At 34.6% G+C, this 18,817-nt stretch overlaps 1 protein-coding gene across 1 annotated transcript in view; it reads left to right on the forward strand.

Annotated features, from left to right (window-relative positions):
• Nucleotides 1-18,040, forward strand: part of LOC145980713 (uncharacterized) — a 28,360-nt gene extending 10,320 nt beyond the window's left edge. Inside the window, exons 2-4 of the mRNA XM_083113779.1 lie at nucleotides 9,914-10,091; nucleotides 15,732-15,967; nucleotides 17,650-18,040. Of these exons, the coding sequence (XP_082969905.1) occupies nucleotides 9,914-10,091; nucleotides 15,732-15,952 (399 nt within the window). The 3' untranslated portion in view covers nucleotides 15,953-15,967; nucleotides 17,650-18,040. The remainder of the gene's footprint in view (nucleotides 1-9,913; nucleotides 10,092-15,731; nucleotides 15,968-17,649) is intronic.
• Nucleotides 18,041-18,817: the final 777 nt, after the last annotated feature.

Below are 18,817 nucleotides of genomic sequence, written 5' to 3' on the forward strand. Positions count from 1 at the left end.
TTTGCTTGATTGGATTCCATGGTCCCTAGCTGTTGCTTGATATTAGCTACAATTTGCTGTAAATGTTCAATAACTGCCAATTTTGAATTTTGAGCAGTAAGATCATGGACCTGCCTTCTGATATCCTCAAACAGGGCATGCAGTTCATTAATATGTTGATTAGTTGGTAGGGTGGCCACTGTCTGAGTAAGTTGTTTGATCTCTGTCTGGATATTCTTGATATCTTCTGATTTCAATATGCGATTCACTTCTCTCTTAATATTTTTAAGTTCCTGAGATGTAGGGAGATTTGATACAGTATTTTGCAAAGATTCAAGTGCCAATTTCACATCATTTAATTCAGAAGCATCAACCACACCACGCATAGCATCTTGGAGCAGGGCTATATCTGCCTGAGTGGGTGTTGATTGTTGTAAAATTTCAAGTTTGTTTGGATATCATCAATCAAGTGATGAAAATGAGATAGCTCAGATTCAGTGTTGAGGTTTTCAAGCTTTGTGATCTGTTGCTGGACACTAACAAGAGTATCTACAATCCCAGGCAATCGGGATTCTAGAGTTTCTTGTACATTTGTCAAATCATTTTGCACTGCTGCTATTGTACCTTCAAGATGGGTTATGGTACTTTGAATTTTTCCAAAATCTTCATATGTTTCAAGTTGCAGCTTAATGTTGGCAACACTCCGAGTTATTGCACTCAAAGCATCAGAAGATGGCAAATTGTTCATAAAATTTTCAAGTGTCTCAATTTTTTCTTTAACCTCGGCTATGGCATTGTTCAAGGGGTCCAGATTAGGTATCTGGAGTGACTGAATCTGTTCCTTTAGAGTGGAAATCACTAGATCAAAATCTTCTTGTGATTTTATGCTTTTGACAATTGTTTGGAGCTGTGCCTGGACATTATTTATTTGCTCTTCCAATTGTTGTTTCAATTGCTCAGAGTTGTTAGCCTGGGTCTTAAATCTGGTTTGAAGAGCTGCTACAGCTTCTTCTAAACTTTGTAAATTATCTAATGTGGCCAAATCCGTATATTTCTGAAGCAATAATTTGAGTTCTGAATCAATTTTAAGAAGAGGGTCCATGCATTGTGATTGTAAATTTGTAATTTCTAGTTGAAGACTGGCATTGAGTGTGGTTTGTAAAGCTTGTAAATCACTTCTTAATTTCTTGACTCTGACATCAAGCATCAGAATCTCATCACTGTGATCTTCATGTCTTGTATGGCCAAATATATCATTAGGCATTTTGTTTTAGTGGTTATTTATTATTGAATATCTGATTCTTAATTCTATAAAAAAAGGTATAAGCTTGTCATAGGATCCCGGGACCTCAATATATAAGCAGTCACCAGCAGAAACAGTATATACAGTGCCAGAAACCATGTTTGAGTGCTTAATTCTATAAATATTTCTCCCCACTGAAATCTTGACATTACCCTCAGGGGTTGTAATAAATTGCAATTGACCACCTACAGGTAATTGGTAATGATTTAAATTATTGTTAAATATGTACAATATTTTACCTGTTTCATCATCAACATCTGTAAGTATGCTGTTCAGATGAATAATTAACAAAGCACTTAGTTTAGATATTATATCAGAAGAGGGTTGTGGTGTTGGCAGGTCCATAATAGCCTGTTTTTTGAACCCAAATAAGTTCATAGGCATGTTTATTTATTTCAAATCATGCTCTGTAATTGGGCATTGATTGCCATTTTTCAAATAACAATGACCCCATGGTAGAGTATGTATGCCACATGATAAAATGCATCTCTTATCATCATGTGGGTCCAGAGCCACTTTTCTTACAATATTGCTAGTCAGCAAGTGATCCACACTCTGAATTCTGGATTCTGATGTTCTGATTAAACTCTGGGATTTGAGACAATTTTTATAATCTTCAAATTGGAGCTCTTTTCCCACAGTTACTCTGCCAATGCCCTTGGCTTTTTTGGCAACAACACCACTACATGTTTCAAAACTGTACATCTTGGCACTTAACCCAGCAAATGCCACAATAACATCACCAAGTGTCTCATCTTTTAACTTGCCAGGCACCTTTTTGTTGTGGTGTTGAATCTCTGTATGTTCACTGGTATCAAAGTATTTAAACAATTCAGGCTGGGACATATCTTGATAAACATCTTCTGTCTGAATATCAAGAACAAAACTATCTGTGTCCATGTACATCAGTTTTACACGATCCTTATAAAAAGGCTTCAACACATCATAATACAATTTTAACATGTGTAATTTGGCCAATTCCAATATCACAGCCCCTACATAAATAGGCTTATCAAACTTAATGTTTGTTTTTTTCATGTTGAAAAGTGCCATATTTTCATCAGAAATTCTTCTGTAATTGAAGTTGGGCTTTGCAATCAATTTTTTGCTCCGGCTGGGGTCAGTAATTATTTTAACATCAATATGTTTTCTGACATTTTCAATTGTTTTGCAATACACTGAATTGACCATCAATTTAAACAAAGTTTTATCAAATTGGCTCAATGCAGATGTTCGAAGCTCTGTGTTTGTATCAATATATGGTTTCAACCATCTTGAGTGCCTGAACCTCAAAACTTTTCCAACTTTGGTCACTTGAACACCATGATTCATCAGGAACTGGAGGTTTTTGTAATATATGACATAACCCTGTTTTGGCTCCAGAGTCATCATCAATTTCTTCTGTTTAGAGCCAGGTGAGCACTGAACCTCAGGAATTGGGGGCAGATCAGAAAATATGTTGTGTAAATTATCTGGAATTGTCAGATCAACCTCTAAGAAGAGGCCATAGTCACTGTCATCAAAATCCTTAAGATCTTCAATATTGAAATCTTCAACCCACTCAAGCCCTGCATATGGCAATTTATCCATCATAGCATAACCATAGAGGCTGTTTACATCTACATACAGTATATCATTTGATGGCAGTGCTGGATCATAATCAGGAATATATTTGTTATTTGCTCTGGCATATCTCTGAGAACATTGCACAATGCCTCCTCTTATACATTGTTCCATAAACACATACATGTCTTGATCCTGGATCAGATCCAATTGCATTTTAGTGTTTAAAAACATTGAAGACCATGCTAGGCCCGGAGCACTGTAAAAATATATTGGATCCAGCTTATAATTTTGCATGGAAGATTTTCTGAATGCCTGCAATATATCAGCTAAGAGGGTCACATCAAGTTTTAAATATGCCTTGTGATAATCACCAAATGTCTGGCATTTTAAATTGTTCCACATCAACTGGGCATGGTGATAATCTTCATCAGTGATTCCAGATCCTCTGATTTTGCTGTAAAACTCTTGTTGTGGTAACAGAGAACACTCATCAAATTTAGAACAATCTGTAACATAATCATATGGATATACACCCTTCCGCCTAATTAATTTCAGGTCCTGATTTGGAAACAAAGCACATGTGATTTTGAATTGATCATCAGATAATTGAGTGGCCAGTGTAGCCAGGCTAGCAATCAGAATTCTGTATGAATCAAGAAATCTTAAGTGAATAGGAACACCATTAACTTTAATTATTTTGCTAATGGCAATATATTTCTCATTATTTTCAGCTAAAATATTTAAATTCTGCTTGTCAAACCCCTCGTACCTGATCAAATGATGAAAATCATAATTGGATGCTCCATGGCAAAATATGGGGACAAATTTTGGTCTCTGGATCTTAATATTACAGCTATTACACAGGGCCATTAAGAATTTGAAATCTCTATGAGAATGGTGTTTCACCTTGATATTTGTATCTGAAAATTCAGAATCACATACCGGGTATTTTTCTGCATTGTTGAAATCTTCAATCTGATCCTCTGTTAAAGGCAACATAGGTTTTGATTTTAATAAGATATTAGATGCTATGTCATGGCACTCATTTTCTATTCTATGTGCAAATTCTTTGATGGCATCTGCTCCCATGTATAAATATTCTTTACTAACAACACCATCCTGTACAATCACATAATAAAAACTAGAAGGTTCATGTAACTGGTATGATGTAATTGAAGATTCCTCAGGGTCTGGGCTACAGAATGCAAGAGGTTTGAGGTTTGATTCAAAATCACAGACTATATATGCTGGGTGTTCCAACAAGGCTTCAAACTTTTTGAATTTTGCATTTTCACTTGGATTAGGCATCACCATATGAACAGGTTTATGGTTGCCACAATATTTCAGATGCTCAATTAACTTGTTTTTAGCAATTTCTGCATTCTCTTCCCGAACCCCATTCACCATTTTCTGACCATCAAATACAGTTAAACATCTTCTGCACAACTTAAATATTCTATTAAATTTGTCTAGTTGTGTTCTGACTAAAGCTTCAAGACTGTGTATCAGAGTGTAATGGTATGTATCATCCCCTTCAATTAAGAGCAGATCAATCGGAACAGCAGAATCATCATCAAATGTACTGATTCTGAGAGGTGCTATCAAGCAATTGCCACGGCCAGTAGAACAAATAAATACATTAATAGATAATTGTTTACCATTGATATTCCTGGCCTTTTTTTCAAATTTATCAATATTCTGAACAGACATTGGATATTCTAAACCCTCCATTGCTTCATCAAAATCATGTTCATGTTGTTTATAATAAGTTATTCTCTCAGGATTCCTTGAAACTGGATACAAAGCAGCTAAAATACACCACAAAAAGCATTTCTCATCATTATTTTTTATATTAACCACGGCTTGTTTGTTTTTAATATTGGCAGGTAATGGCAAATATGTAGAACCTTGTAATGGGCTGAATTCAGAAATATTAACATAGAGCTTGTGTGAAGAACCACATAGGCTCCATCCAGACTCTTTTGCTGCAAATTCAGAGTGTTTAATATTCAATTGATCTATCAAACTGCTTATTATTTTGTCTGAATTTGTATTTGAATATACAGGTACAGTTTCTGTTATGTGGGGCTGTGTAAATTTTGTGTTATTTGGTTTTTTATATTGTGTAAACAATTTGAGAGACAGCTTATAAGAGCCATTTTGTGCATTTAGAATTGCCTGCACATCAGAATTTATACTGTTCAAAAAATTCTTAATATCACATTTTGGCTCTGATACAAACCGGTGATCCCTAAGTTGGCCATTAAAACTGTTATGGATGGGTTCATAGCGTGGCTGCTTTGCCGGTCCAGCATTAACAGGTGTTTCATGCTTCCTTTTCAGACCAGATGTAGATGGTTGTGGGGGCAATATTGATGACTGTGCAGAACAAGTACCTTTATGTTTATATGTGAAATATTCCAGACTATATTTTCTATAGCATTTAGGGCATATTTTTGTGGGAGTTCTGTATTTGTCTGGATTACAATTCTTTTGATGCTTAGCCCAATTGGGGCTGGATATATTCTTTTTGCATTGATTACAATATTTTTGATTTGGCATTTTTGTTGTTGTTTATTATATACAATTTCTTGGGATTCAAATCAAAATTCTATGCTTAATAAAAAATATCAGTTGGGTTCAGCAGTGTGTTTTGTATATTTTGTGTGTGTGTGTATGTGTGTATGTGTGTTAATATTTTTGGCTTTGGTATTTATATAAAATTTCTTGGGGTCCAAATCAAAACTTTATACTTAATAAAACTATGACAGGTTGTTAAAAATTCTATATATTAAATCAAATAGATTTGTAATTCAATTTATACAAATCTGCAATAGTTTTATGTTTAAAAAATATGAGCAGCACTGCAACAACACACCCTCACTCTTTAACAACTCTCACAATACTGGCTGATATGCAATGCAAAATCTCTTTATATACCCTAAGCACGGACCGCATTGAAAACATCTGAAACAATAAGCCAATCAGAATATAACACATCATCACATTATGTCATAACCAACCAATCAGAAAACAACACATGTCTAATGCATATTATTGGGTAATAATTTGTTGCAAAACATGATGCAATATAAATAATCCAGAAATAGGCCACAAGTGGACCGGAAGTAAATATGTGTGGGTGGGTGTGGGTGTGTGTGGGTGTGTATGTGGGTAGGTGTGGGTGGGTGTAGGTGTGTATGTGGGTGGGTGTGGGTGTGTGTGGGTGTGTATGTGGGTGGGTGTGGGTGGGTGTAGGTATGTATGTGGGTGGGTGTGGGTGTGTGTGGGTGTGTATGTAGGTGGGTGTGGGTGGGTGTAGGTGTGTATGTGGGTGGGTGTGGGTGGGTGTGGGTGTGTATGTGGGTGGGTGTGGTCAAGGTCAAGGTCAAGGTCATCTCAAGGTCAAGGTCAAAATAATCGAAAAATAATCGAAAAAATAATCGAAAAAATAATCGAAAAAATAGTCAAGGTCAAGGTCAGTGTGTGTGTGTGTGTGTGTGTGTGTGTGTGTGTGTGTCTGTGTGTGTGTGTGTGTGTGTGTGTGGGTGGTTGTGTGTGGGTGGTTGTGTGTGTGTGTGTGTGTGTGTGTGTGTGTGGGTGGGTGGGTGTTAATACGTTTGGCTTAGTTTTAAGTGTATCAAAAAAAATATCAAGAGAGGCATATTTTTGACAGGATTATGGACAGCAATCTCACAGAAGTGCCTTTTATAAGTGTAGGCAAATCAATCTGAGGGGGGTCATACTTTCACGGGAAATTCCCGAGGGCATTTTTACAAAAATCTTGGATTAGACAGGGTTCCACACTTGAGCAAAAAGCTCATATGGGCATGTTGAGCAAGTTTTAAGTGTAGGCAAATCTGCCAGAGGGGGGCTCATACTTTCTCGAAATGGTTATATCATCAATTACACTACTTACTTTCGTTAACCACCAGGTTCTGGAGGAGTAACGTGTTGAAGAGCATTTTTTTATGATCGAGCTAATGTAAGTTATTTAGCAAAATAGTTTTGTACTCTTTATGGCATGGACATGGAAAACTTGTCGATCCTTCCTCCCCAGGTCCCAAGTTTGATTCTATCCCCCAAAAGTTAAGTCCCAAGTTTGATTCTGTCCTTGAAAGTTAAGTCACAAGTTTGATTCTGCCCTTGAAAGTTAAGTCCCAACTTTGATTCTACCCTTGAAAGTAAAATCTTAAGTTTGAATCTACCACCGAAATTTAAGTCCCAAGCTTGATTCTGCCTTGAAAGTTAAGTCACAAGTTTGAATCTGCCACGGCAGGTTAAATCCAAAGTTTGATTCTACCACCAAAAGTTAAGTCGCAAGTTTGATTCTGCCCTTGAATGTTAAGACCTAAGTTTGAATCTGCCACCAAAAGTTAAGTCCCAAGTTTGATTCTGCCTTTGAATGTTAAGTCACAAATTTGAATCTGCCACCGAAAGGTAAGTCCCAAATTTGATTCTGCCCCCGAAAGTTAAGACCTAAGTTTGAATCTGCCACCAAAACTTAAGTTCCAAGTTTGATTCTGCCTTTGAATGTTAAGTCACAAATTTGAATCTGCCACTGAAAGGTAAGTCCCAAATTTGATTCTGCCCCCGAAAGTTAAGATCTAAGTTTGAATCTGCAACCAAAAGTTAAGTCCCAAGTTTGATTCTGACCTTGAATGTTAAGTCACAAGTTTGAATGTGCCACCAAAAGTTAAGTCCCAAGTTTGATTCTGCCCTTGAATGTTAAGTCACAAGTTTGAATCTGCCACCAAAAGTTATGTCCCAAGTTTGATTCTGCCCTTGAATGTTAAGTCACAAGTTTGAATCTGCCACCGAAAGTTAAATCCCAAGTTTGATTCTGCCCTTGAAAGTTAAGTCACAAGTTTGAAACTGCCACCGATAGTTAAGTCCCAAGTTTGATTCTATCCTTGAAAGTTAAGTCCGAAGTTTGATTCTGCCCTTGAAAGTTAAGTCACAAGTTTGAATCTGCCACCAAAAGTTAGGTCCCAAGTTTGATTCTGCCATTGAAAGTTAAGTCCCAAGTTTGATTCTACTCCCGAAAGTTAAGGGTAACAGAGACTCCACAAATGATTAAATTGGCTGCGAGTCCAGACGCCAGAACCTCGTTCTGCACGAATTTAGTACAGGGTGTACTACATTTGGGTGTCTTCTGAAAGTGTGATGAACTGTATGGCTTTGGAGCCTGGCACGTTGATTGCGGGACTCACGATCTCGCGACAGAAGACCTCAGGTTCGAGTCATGGTGTGGATATGAATGGTCTATCTTTATTTTCATCTAATCATTCATCATCACTCCCGCAATTGGCGCCAAATATGGAAAAGGGACATAAAACAAGCAGTCTTCATGTAAGTCTACTTTATGCTCAGATAGGCTAATCGGGACTTTATCTGCAGTTTAATATGGATTCCGAACCGATATGTGACTCTACCGGGTATCGAACTGACAATGCCATCACGTTACCACTACACCATTGGGGAAATCTGGAGTTTTATCAGCATAGAAAGATAAGTTGAATCTGAGAAAATGTCATCCAATCTGCAGCAAAATAAATTGTATTTACTTCCTTTAGCGATCTATTAAGAAACGTTTTGTTTCTGTACTCTGTCCATGGAATCTCTGGAGCGAGAGAACGAAAACAAGTCCTTGCGAAAGTAGTAACTCGAGAGGAATCGACCAATGAACACGTGAGAGGGAACGGGATTGCGTGGAGGGGAAAAGAGGATACAACTCCCAGCTGTTTGCACATCGTGTACTGTTTCGCTCTGCCCACTCGGTCTCTCCCCTTCTTGTGCGGCCTTACTCCAGAGATTCCCGGTATAGAATATAATATAAGAGTTTTCAGCTCAACGATATGGGCAAAATGTGTGAACTATTTTACTTATTAAATCCTCAATGAGATAAGAAAAAATGAAATTAAAATTCAATTCGATTTGAATTTTGTTATACATAAATGAATATTGGCTAAATGTGAGAATGAAATTACGGTAGCATGATGTATATGTTGAGTACTACACATTGTCCCCATATCTTTAATTGTATCTCTTGTTCACATGCTTGTCTGCAGTGCTTGTCTCTCTGTGGTTTCAAGTGAACCCTTCGTTCATTTGCTTTATCCACGCGGCTTCCACGCATAGGACTAAAAATGCACTAAACAAAGGTTGACGAACTTTTGATGTATTTATTGACTCACTTAACCGTCAAGTTTTGATTTCTTTGAAACGATCGTGTTAGATATTCCCAATTGATGTATAACCTGGAACATTAGCTGATAAGAGCATCCTTTGATGCATTTGTGTGAAATTTTATGCACCAAAATGCATCATTAGTAGTTCATGAATTTCAATATGTCACTGAAGTTCACAAGGCATATTTAACACATTTAGCATTCAGAAATTATCAGATGATTCTAGTGGGATCCAAAAGTTAAAGGTTCGATTCCACGCTAGACTTAAATAGAACTACTACTATTAGGAGAGTCACATTTAAACCTTAATAGTCCAATAAAAATTGTAGGACATACTGTATACAGCTCAAATTTACATGAGGTATCAACTGTTATTTACAAAACGACAGCACTAATCAAATGAGCTTCAAAACGCCATTTTTATAATTTTGGAGATGGTGCCTCCTATACACACTTGCACTAGTACAGAGGAGTGATTTTTAGCCCTCTGTCAGCCTAAATTTTACATAAATTTCTCTCTGCATGGTTACAACACCAGCAAGTTTACTAATGGAGGAAAAAGTGCGACAATGGCCTCAATTCGCAGGCAGATGGGTGGAAAGGCCCTCGCAGTGGCTCATATGTAGATCCGAAATACTTATTCTTCTTGAGGGATACACGCACTAACTCAAAGTTGAAAATATATGTAGGTCTGTGCTAAAATGCAGCAAACTTGTGCAACAATACATATAGAAATCTACTAGATAAAAACAAATTAAGGTTTTCATTTGACTTTCCCTAATAATAACTGAAATATCAGACATAACAATTGATTTGTAGAAGTACTACATTGCATTTGCATTTTTTTTCATGCTTATTATTTATCACTTTGTAGATGAAAGGTGAATGGCATTTGTACTCAACAACTACTCTTCCTATTTGCACTAAGTTCTGGTTCGAAGATAGGAGAACACCTAGAATAAAGTTCACATCATTTGGTGACCTAGGTTCAAGGATAACTAGATGTGATTTAACAGACGAGGATGACTTCAAATGTCGAGGCTACAGAGACCGTAAGTATGAAAATAAATATTAATGCTCTTGAAATTATCAACGTTATTTTAGCTTTGGCTGTTGTTGTTAGGAGGATCGTTGAGTAACCTGACTCCAATCTGGTTTTCAATCCGGTTTTCCTGGGATGACGTGGGTGGTGTTAATCTTGCAGCTTAGGACATCCGCAACTGTCGCTGGAGTCAATTAGTCGCTCTCTCTAATATTTGCGTAAACAAATATTTTCAGTGAATTTGCTGGATCTAAAAGCAAAACGTATAATGACTATGAGTATGAACGAATATCTGCATACGGAACAAGAAACAAAATCGCCGCAACCGAATTGCGCACAAATTTCACTGACCTGTTTTGCGCACAGATTTTGATCGAACGTTGCCACTTTGATAGCTTTAAAGTCTGTGCGCAAAACTGTTTTTTCTTTAGACAAGAAGAGAGAGAGAAATTCAGTTGTTCATCTTATTCAAGTTTAAAATTATGTAATAAAATAAAAGCTTATAAGTTTTTTTTTAAAAAAAAAGGAAGAAGCAAGGACACAGAAATGAATAATACCGAAACAAAGTACTGTATATCCATAAATTTCACTTCTTACATTGTAAATATGTACGTACCTGATATTAGTTGCACAAGTTAGGTTAGGTTAGGTTAGAACATTTTACATCTGACAACATCGCCTTATTTTTTTGTACGCAATCCTGTACATTATGACAGCTTGTCAACGGCTTATCAGATACCACTCATTGCTCATAAATCGGGAAAAGTGTGCGCAATTTGGCTGTAGCCAACAAAATTTACCCCTCTTTCTTGATGAAACAGTGATCTTATTAATCCCATTATGTCAATGCTGTGACTCACGTTTTACTATCTAACCGCCAGTGCCATCTATCCATTATAAATAAAATCACCATTAAAAATGAAAATATAAAGTTAATATTAAAATAATTAGAATGAACTAATTGAATACTTAAAGAACCACTCCTTATATATTTGTAAAACCCTTGTCCACCATGTAATTCACTCCAGCCGCAATCAATACACTTAATATATTTCCTCCAAATAGTAAGTAGCCTATCAATTAAACCTGAGAACTACAGTGATGAGCAAGTGTTTTTCTAAGAAACTAAATGTAGTTGACCAACCACAGAGCGCACAGAGCGATCCATTAAAGTGTAGAACGCCGCGTTGCTGTTTGCGCTATCGGCAAGCGAGGCGCTCGCGGCCGTATGTCGTCACTGTAGACTGTTTGTGAATCAAGAGCGCGAGATTCCGTAACTAGTTTAAAGAGTGATATATATTTACTTGCCAATTTATGAAAGAAGGTGCCGCCTTCGTTGCACACAGATTTTTGACACCTCCTGATGAAGTTATTCATAACTCGTTGTAATTCCCGTTGATTAATGTTGGTAATTTTTTTGCGGATATAACGTTGCAGTTCTTCCAGCGTTTGTTGGTTTGCTTTTACACAGAATTAATATACTTCAATTTTGAATAAAAACTATTAATTTCAAGGAATTTCAGACACTTAAAGTGCAGAAGATATTTATTTATTTATTTGTCCCTAACAGAGCATTCTTAGCTCCAATTACAAGAGACTTATACCAATTAAATTGTTACACTATTCCATGTATAAACAAGAAAAAAGAAAAGTAGAAAAAAGAGAATACAATACAATATAGAAAAAAAACAAGATTTACAAGATTTAAAATACCGATGGCGAACACGGAGCATTAGATTTATATATAATAACTATAAGTGATATATTCATAAGATATTGGCACACGTGAAGATAGCATACAAATACTCCATTGAATATATTCATTCATACACATTGCTATATTAATATACATACATAAAGGTACACATATGCATACGTACATAAATTCACATATATAGGTTACCATTTCCCATTACAATATATAAAAATCAGTCGTAAATTAATTTCTATAATTTAATTTCTACAGTTATGAATTTCTTTTGATTTTACTACAGTAAAGTTACAGCAAAAATTTCATAAACATCGTATCATTTACTTTGGTCCTTATATATCTTTTCAAGAAGTCTCGAAAATTCCTTCTGTTTTAAGGAAAATCTAAATCAAGTTTAATTTGAACTACATAGTTAAAACGAAAACTCATTCTTTGCAGAGGTGAACTCTTATATGCCATAGTTCTTGGTGTCCTATAAAAAATATTTCTGCTTCTTAAATTAACTTTTCTAGCGTTAAAGTGACTTTCTTGTAAGAAATCACTATTACCATTTATCATTTTATAGAGTACTACATGCTGTGCGATTTCACGTCTACTTGATAATGTTAAGTATTTAAATTCTTGCAATAGATCCTTATACGATATTGTATTTCTATATATAAATTTATTATATTTTTTAAAATATAAATACCTCAGAAATCTTTTCTGGGCACGTTCTATTTAACTTTTATAAGATTTTCCTATAGGTGACCAGATTATACTCGCATATTCTAACTTACTTCTTATTAGAGTATTGTAGAGAAGATTCATAGTAGAGGTGTCTTTAAAATCCTTTGTATTTCTTATTATGAAGCCCAATCTTCTATAAGCATCATTTATCATGTTTGGTAAGTGTGCTTTAAAAGACAAGTTACTTGATAATACAATGACCAAATCTTTACATGCATAAACTCTATTCATACCCTTTCCTTCCACCATATACCCTCCGTCAAACAATACATTTTTCTCCATAGTAAATGTCATAAAATTACATTTATTTATATTGAAACTGAGTTTATTTTCAATACCCTACTTAAATATTTTATCAAGGTCATTTTGAAGTTTAAAAGTATCCTCCACATTAGTTATATCTCTATATAACTTCAGATCATCAGAGTAAAGTAGACAATTATAGGAATGTATAACAAATGGTAAGTCATTTATAAAGAGTGAAAACAACAAGGGACCAAGGTTTGATCCCTGTGGTACACCTGAATTTACATTGAAAAGAAAAGATTTTGAATTTTTGTACATAGCAAATTGTTCTCTATTACTAACATAAGATATAAATAATTTAATTAGTTGACTTGTCAACCCATAACTTGAGAGTTTGTTTAGCAGAATATCGTGATTGATCGAATCAAATGGTTTTTTAAAATCTATATATACTACATCTACATCTTTAAGATTATGTAATGAGTCATAAATATATTGTACAAAATTAACCATTTTAATATTTGTTGATCTACCAGGGAAAACCCATGTTGATTTACATATACATAACTTTTTACATGATTGAATATACGTGTATATAGGATTTGTTCTAATATCTTCGCTGGTGCACAAATTATAGCAATTGGACTATAATTATCTATTTTATTTTCATCACCACTTTTAAATAATGGCGTAACTAATGATTTTCCATATTTTAGGGAATGTTTGTGTTTTAAGGACTAGATTATATAACAAGCATAAAGGTTTCTGTAGTACTTCAGAACATGCTTTTATTATACATATATGGTGGGATAACATCTGGACCGCAAGATATGTTTGGCTTTAGCTTTTTATTGCATTTTTATAATCACTTTCATTAATATTTATTAAAAATAATGAATTACTTACTTGCAAGTCGGATGGTTCTTGGCATTTATACAAGGCTTAAGTATTTTTGTATGCTGATTGAAAGTAATGTGCAAAACCATCTGTAATGTCCTTATTTGTAGCTAATGTAGTGTTATTGAAAGTCATAACTAAGTTTGAACTATGTTTTTATTTTCTACATAAGACCAAAAAGATTTAGGATCTTCCTTAATATTTAATTCACTATTTCGTAGGTAATCCTGATAGGCCCTACGCATCATTTTCTTTAATTCACTTCATATTTTTCTATACATATCCTTATTATAATCTGAATTATTCATATCTTTTCTGAAATACTCCTTCCTTTTCAAAACTTTAATAATTTCATTGGTAAACCAACATGGATATTGCTTAGATGGATTGATTTGATATTCCTCATTGGTACTGTTTTATCCAATATTGAATGTTTAATATAACAAAATGTTTCAGTAGCATGTTCAATATTGGTACTATTTTCTAACACTGTCTAATCAGCATCTCTTATTAACTCATATAATTTTTTTAAAAAATCTTTTTTAAAGTCATAAAGACAAACATTATCACATTTTACTACTGGTTTGGGATTTCTAATATTAATATATATTTCTAAAGCTGGATGATGTTCGTCTTCCGCTACTAATGGGAAACAACTTCTGTTTACATTTTGTATCGTATTCATATTGGTTAATACCAAGTCCAATGTTTTTCTACTACTATTAATAATATTATTCTTAGAACTTAAATTATACAAACAGAAAATTTGCCAATTCCCTATAACTCATTCCTGCATTCAATAAGTCATAATCAGTAGACGTGATTGATGATAAGTTAAAATCTCCAATAATAATTACTTTACTATATTGTAGAAAACCATAATCTTCAAATAATGTATAAAATAATGTATACGTTCGTAAACATGTGCCAGGCGTGAAATATACTGTAATTAAATAAAATATATTTCCATTTATATTTATTTTGACAAAGACTAATTCTGACTGAAACTAATTCAATCTCATTTGATTTGATATTATTCTTAACAGCTATTAAAACCCCCATCACCTCTTCCATAATTTATTCTATCTTTCCTATACACATTATAATCATTAGGAAATAATTCCTTGCTAAACAAATAACATTTTAGCCATGTTTCAGTTATTGCTATTATGTCATGTTCACAATCTGCAACATTTACATCAAATTCATCAGTCTTAGTCCTTAACCCTCTTACATTCTGATGTAAATTTTACATGTATTTTGCAACATTTCTGTTTACATCACAACTTCTATAACGAGTTTTCAATTCGTTATCCCCTTGTTTCTTTCTTAGTAGTATCTTTCCTGTACTATGCACCACAAATAGGCGTAATTCTTCTCTTTCCTAGGAAGTCCAAATACCTTTTTCTTATATGGTGTTAAACTCTGGTTGATATATACAGGACCATCACGCATATAACCCAATGGATTAATATTTAGGTTTCTTTTAACCTTTCTCCTCCCTAACACCCTATCCTTGTCTTCCAGTCTTACAAATTTTACTATAATTCCTCCTTCTGTCTGATATGGTAGTCTCTTAATTCGATGACATACATCTATCATTTCTCTTTTTATATTTATATCCAAAGCCTTACCAATATTTTCCACAGTTTCATACATATTTTCATTTTGCTTGTCTGGTATGCCATGAATTTCGATCGTATTTCTTCTACTATACTGTTCTAATTCATCCAATTTCAAAGTGTTATCTTTTAATTGTTTCTTTAAAACAAAAGGTTCTAGGAACCTTTTCCCCGGATCAATTTAAATACAGCCCAGGAACCTTTTTTGCGGACGAATTTAAATACGGTCCTGGAACCTTTTCTCCGGACAAAACTTGGACCGAATTTAGATTGTACGAAAAAAAAATGTTTCGGTCCTACAGCGGAAACCAAATAGAACCCATTAGAATTTATGGGTTCTTTTCCTGTACCTTTAACAACCCTGGTATCAAGATAATATGTACATTGAATGCATTGCTCATGGTTTTTATTTATTGATAAATACATTAAATGTGTATATTTTCAGTTTATGTAAAGGTTGATGTTGTCCAAGTTGAACCAAACGAGTTCATGGTGGTGAGATGGTGCAATTTCCACACCAGCAGCGAACGAGAGTGGATCGACACATTTGTTTTGACCCAGAAAGGATACACCCTTACACCTGAGGATACCAACTCCATAACTGAATACTTCCAGGAATCAGGTGTCATGGATCGAATGCAAGATGCAAAAAACTGCAATTATTAATACACTTTGGTTCATGTAACTATATAAATCTCATTTCTTAGAGTATTCTTGCAATACTGATATTTGATTCTTGAATTGTCAATTGAATTATAAATTTTACTCTAATTTATCATTTTTGTAAACAGCATTCATATAATAGAATTATAGTGATAATAAATTCAATACACGTATTTGTTCTTTTATACAAGTTACTGAACTTATTGTTATCAAAGCATTTCGGTTACCTTTTTTTGGCACACCCCGTATATGTCTTTCATATGTGTCAGAGTATGGAGGGAAGAATATGACCATATTTGAGTCACAAGCAAAAGTGTATAATTCACAAACAGATTAACACATTATGTACAAACAACTTACATCATGGTAGAGACACTAGACGTCCTTTCTTTGTCACGAAGTACGGTATAGAATTTACGGCATATATGATGGAAAGATGTTAAGTCGGTATACGACAGTATGAATATGCCTTAATTGCCTGATTTGGCTAATTTTACCTCGCTTCTCTGCTTCTTTTGGCTAATCGCGAATATAAGAATGAGTGATGATATGATGAACTTTATGAAGGGACACTTACAAAAAAGAAAGGATGTAAAAATGTATTCAATTTGCAACCTCTGGCGGCCTTAAAACTGTATTTTTGATTGATTGAGTTGGTGTTTTAAGTCCACTTTATGCACAGTAAGGCTGATCGGGAGTTGACCTACAGCTTAAAGTTGAATCCGAAACACTATGGGTCTCCACAGGGTATCGAACCCTGGACCTCTTCATTACAAGGTGACCACTGCGCCATCGAGGAGACTGGAAAATTAATTATTATAGGTGCTCACTCTGGTAATTTACAATGGAGCTACAGAAAATAATTACATTCTGATGTAAATTTTACATGTATTTTGCAACATTTCTGTTTACATCACAACTTCTATAACGAGTTTTCAATTCGTTATCCCCTTGTTTCTTTCTTAGTAGTATCTTTCCTGTACTATGCACCACAAATAGGCGTAATTCTTCTCTTTCCTAGGAAGTCCAAATACCTTTTTCTTATATGGTGTTAAACTCTGGTTGATATATACAGGACCATCACGCATATAACCCAATGGATTAATATTTAGGTTTCTTTTAACCTTTCTCCTCCCTAACACCCTATCCTTGTCTTCCAGTCTTACAAATTTTACTATAATTCCTCCTTCTGTCTGATATGGTAGTCTCTTAATTCGATGACATACATCTATCATTTCTCTTTTTATATTTATATCCAAAGCCTTACCAATATTTTCCACAGTTTCATACATATTTTCATTTTGCTTGTCTGGTATGCCATGAATTTCGATCGTATTTCTTCTACTATACTGTTCTAATTCATCCAATTTCAAAGTGTTATCTTTTAATTGTTTCTTTAAAACAAAAGGTTCTAGGAACCTTTTCCCCGGATCAATTTAAATACAGCCCAGGAACCTTTTTTGCGGACGAATTTAAATACGGTCCTGGAACCTTTTCTCCGGACAAAACTTGGACCGAATTTAGATTGTACGAAAAAAAAATGTTTCGGTCCTACAGCGGAAACCAAATAGAACCCATTAGAATTTATGGGTTCTTTTCCTGTACCTTTAACAACACTGGTATCAAGATAATATGTACATTGAATGCATTGCTCATGGTTTTTATTTATTGATAAATACATTAAATGTGTATATTTTCAGTTTATGTAAAGGTTGATGTTGTCCAAGTTGAACCAAACGAGTTCATGGTGGTGAGATGGTGCAATTTCCACACCAGCAGCGAACGAGAGTGGATCGACACATTTGTTTTGACCCAGAAAGGATACACCCTTACACCTGAGGATACCAACTCCATAACTGAATACCTCCAGGAATCAGGTGTCATGGATCGAATGCAAGATGCAAAAAACTGCAATTATTAATACACTTTGGTTCATGTAACTATATAAATCTCATTTCTTAGAGTATTCTTGCAATACTGATATTTGATTCTTGAATTGTCAATTGAATTATAAATTTTACTCTAATTTATCATTTTTGTAAACAGCATTCATATAATAGAATTATAGTGATAATAAATTCAATACACGTATTTGTTCTTTTATACAAGTTACTGAACTTATTGTTATCAAAGCATTTCGGTTACCTTTTTTTGGCACACCCCGTATATGTCTTTCATATGTGTCAGAGTATGGAGGGAAGAATATGACCATATTTGAGTCACAAGCAAAAGTGTATAATTCACAAACAGATTAACACATTATGTACAAACAACTTACATCATGGTAGAGACACTAGACGTCCTTTCTTTGTCACGAAGTACGGTATAGAATTTACGGCATATATGATGGAAAGATGTTAAGTCGGTATACGACAGTATGAATATGCCTTAATTGCCTGATTTGGCTAATTTTACCTCGCTTCTCTGCTTCTTTTGGCTAATCGCGAATATAAGAATGAGTGATGATATGATGAACTTTATGAAGGGACACTTACAAAAAAGAAAGGATGTAAAAATGTATTCAATTTGCAACCTCTGGCGGCCTTAAAACTGTATTTTTGATTGATTGAGTTGGTGTTTTAAGTCCACTTTATGCACAGTAAGGCTGATCGGGAGTTGACCTACAGCTTAAAGTTGAATCCGAAACACTATGGGTCTCCACAGGGTATCGAACCCTGGACCTCTTCATTACAAGGTGACCACTGCGCCATCGAGGAGACTGGAAAATTAATTATTATAGGTGCTCACTCTGGTAATTTACAATGGAGCTACAGAAAATAATAAGAAATTGCCAGGGAAGCGAGCAAGAAAATTTTTAGATTCAATTTTTTTTGCAAGCTGAAGACAATATTGATTTTATAGGGCGCA

The sequence above is a fragment of the Lepisma saccharinum genome, chromosome 28 (genome assembly GCF_977018435.1).
Source record: "Lepisma saccharinum chromosome 28, izLepSacc3.1, whole genome shotgun sequence".
NCBI classification, from domain to species: Eukaryota; Metazoa; Arthropoda; class Insecta; order Zygentoma; family Lepismatidae; genus Lepisma; species Lepisma saccharinum.